Below are 2559 nucleotides of genomic sequence, written 5' to 3'. Positions count from 1 at the left end.
TCAAGGGCTCATGTAACTTGGCACTGATTCGCACTGTCTGATCGAGCTCTTCCCCCAGTGGGACTTCCTCGAGCTCATCCACCGGCTCTGAAGTCTTAGGCTCTTCCGGACCTTCCAAGATGAAACTAGTAACCACAGTGGGAGGGGCAGCAGAATTCTGTCCCTCCTCCCTTATTGACCTCTGACCTGCTCTTATACTTGGGTCTCTCACCTGTTCCGTCTCCATCTGGCCCTGACCAGCTTGAGGGACCGCCTCCTGATTCGGTCCTGAGTCTAACTCTGACCCCTTGGCCATAGTGGCACTCAAGGAGGCCACGTAGCATTCCCTAGCCTGCCGCTGGTCTCCTCTTACCTTGCCAATCCCTCCCCAAGTAGGGAATTTCAACACCATGTGATACGTACTCGGTACTGCCCTCAGAGCACTAAGCCCAGACCTACCAAGGATCATATTGTATGCCAAGGGCACATCTGCCACCAAAAAATCCAACGTCACCCGGGATTTATGAGGACCACTACCGACCGTCAGGGGCAACTGGATCAAACCTTCAGAATGGATCACCATTCCATCAAAACCCACCAATGGGACATGGACTGGCCTCAGCTGATCGAGCGTGAACCCCATCCCTAGGAATGCCCTCTTGTAAAGAATCTCTGAAGAGCTACCTGGATCCATGAGGATTCGCCTCATCTCCCACTCTCCCACTTGAGCAGTGATCACCAGAGGGTCCGAATAGTTGGGATAACTCGGAAGATCCTCCTCAGAGAAAGTGATGACCACCCCTTCCTTTACCGTGCTCTTGGGAGCAGTTAAGTTGGACCCTGGAACTGTCTCTGCCGCCAGTGTGTACAAGATAAACTTCTGTCCCCCCTCCTCGGCGGGCTGCTTTCCTTCTCTCCGGGGCGGTGTTCGGCTTCGCTCTCGAAAGCGATCTCGAGTAGGAGACCTCTCTCGATGCTCCGGCTTGGATTCTACCCTGCCCGAGCTCGTACCTCCTCGACCCACGAAATCCCGGAGGTATCCTCGGTTGATAAGCTCTTATATTTCTTCTTTCAGTTGGATGCAGTCCTCAGTATCATGGCCGTGGTCGCGGTGAAAACGACAATACTTCTTTTTGCTTCGAGTGTTGGGTGGAGACTTCAGCGGGGGAGGACGCCGTAAATAATTCTTATCCTCCAATGCCAGGAGAATCTCTGCTCGACTCACATTGAGGGGAGTGTAATTCACTGGGCTTCCACGTGTTCCCCCGAGACCCGGGCGATCTGGAGCTTAGGAGGGGCGATAGTCCGTCTTCTGCTCTGCTACTGGCTTTTTCTTCTCCTTTTCTCTTTCCTTCCTATCAGGTTGTTCCGCCCGCTTCACCTTCATCACTTCTTCAGCGTTGATGTACTTATTAGCCCGGGCTAGGGCCTCTGTGAAAGTACGAGGCGGAGTCTTGGCTAAGGACTGAGCAAATGGCCCAGCTCTCAAGCCATTTTGAAGAGCCACCATTGCGATTCGCTGGTCAAACTCATCGATACTTAACGCCTTTTCGTTGAACCTAGCCACGAAATCCCTTAGGGATTCACCCTGGTTCTGCTTGATGTTCATCAGAGCCATGGAAGACTTTCGGTGGTGCTTCAAGGGAGCGTAGTGGGCTAAGAAACAGGTCTTCAGCTCTTCCCAGCGGTTGATGGAACGATGGGGAAGGCAGGAGTACCAGGTCCAGGCATGTCCTCCCAAAGTAGTCGAAAATGCTCGGCACCACATCGTGTCCGACCCAGATTGCACCAGCATGTGAGAGGAGAAAAGCTCAACGTGGTCATAGGGATCTGTGCTTCCGTCATAGAGCTTGATGGAGGGGATACGAAACCTTTCCGGTGGAACCTCTGCCATGATACCCTTACTCAAGGGTTGGTTAGAGCCGAGGTGGAGCAGCTCTTCCTTTCCCTTCTTGAGTTCTTGGACTTGCTTCTCTAGGAAACGCAATCGTCTCTCCTGCGAAGTCCCTCTTTCTCGTGAGGGGGCAGAAGTGGATCCTGCCGTCTCAGAGGAGTGGATTTCCTGACCCGTCTGGCGTGATTGACGAGGCTCCCGAGCAGGAGGAGGTGACTGATGCTCCGCCCACTGAGAGGGCACATGCGAACGATGTTGTTCAGTCTGGTGTAAATAACCAGTTAACAACTCAGTTAGCTGTTAAACCTAGTTTTCCAACCTGGTGAGTCGGTCCTCCGGCATTGGATTGGCTGGAGGTGGTGGATTCTCTCCTTGTTGCGGGGCTTCTAGATTGGCTTCGACCTGGCTATGAGTCACGTCTCACATTTTTCTTTATTCATACTCTGATGATGGTTTTTGGGACCGACCACCACGTGCCACCTCTATAACTGGACCTCGGGAATGGAACCTTGGACTTGGGGATGTCGGACCTCGGGTGTAGAACTTGCAAGACAATGGAGGGCTGGGGCTTGGATCCCCCGGGGTGGACTTCGACGCTCAAATCAGTAGAGTAAATGCAAGTATTAGTAAATGAGAGAGTTGTAGAGCTTGGGTATACCTGGCGAGAGTCCTTGTCTTTTATAGGC

The 2559-nt window shown here is 52.8% G+C and overlaps 1 protein-coding gene across 1 annotated transcript; it reads right to left on the bottom strand.

The window, feature by feature from the left end:
• Nucleotides 1–1267: 1267 nt before the first annotated feature.
• LOC127791625 (uncharacterized) lies at nucleotides 1268–1873 on the bottom strand. Its single transcript, XM_052321608.1, has one exon. It carries the CDS (start codon nucleotides 1871–1873, stop codon nucleotides 1268–1270), a length of 606 nt encoding a protein of 201 aa, XP_052177568.1.
• Between the last annotated feature and the right edge of the window lie 686 nt (nucleotides 1874–2559).

The sequence above is a fragment of the Diospyros lotus genome, chromosome 15 (genome assembly GCF_014633365.1).
Source record: "Diospyros lotus cultivar Yz01 chromosome 15, ASM1463336v1, whole genome shotgun sequence".
Taxonomy (NCBI): Eukaryota; Viridiplantae; Streptophyta; class Magnoliopsida; order Ericales; family Ebenaceae; genus Diospyros; species Diospyros lotus.
The sequence above is the reverse complement of the archived record's forward strand: the minus strand, read 5'-3'. Positions and strand labels throughout refer to the sequence as shown.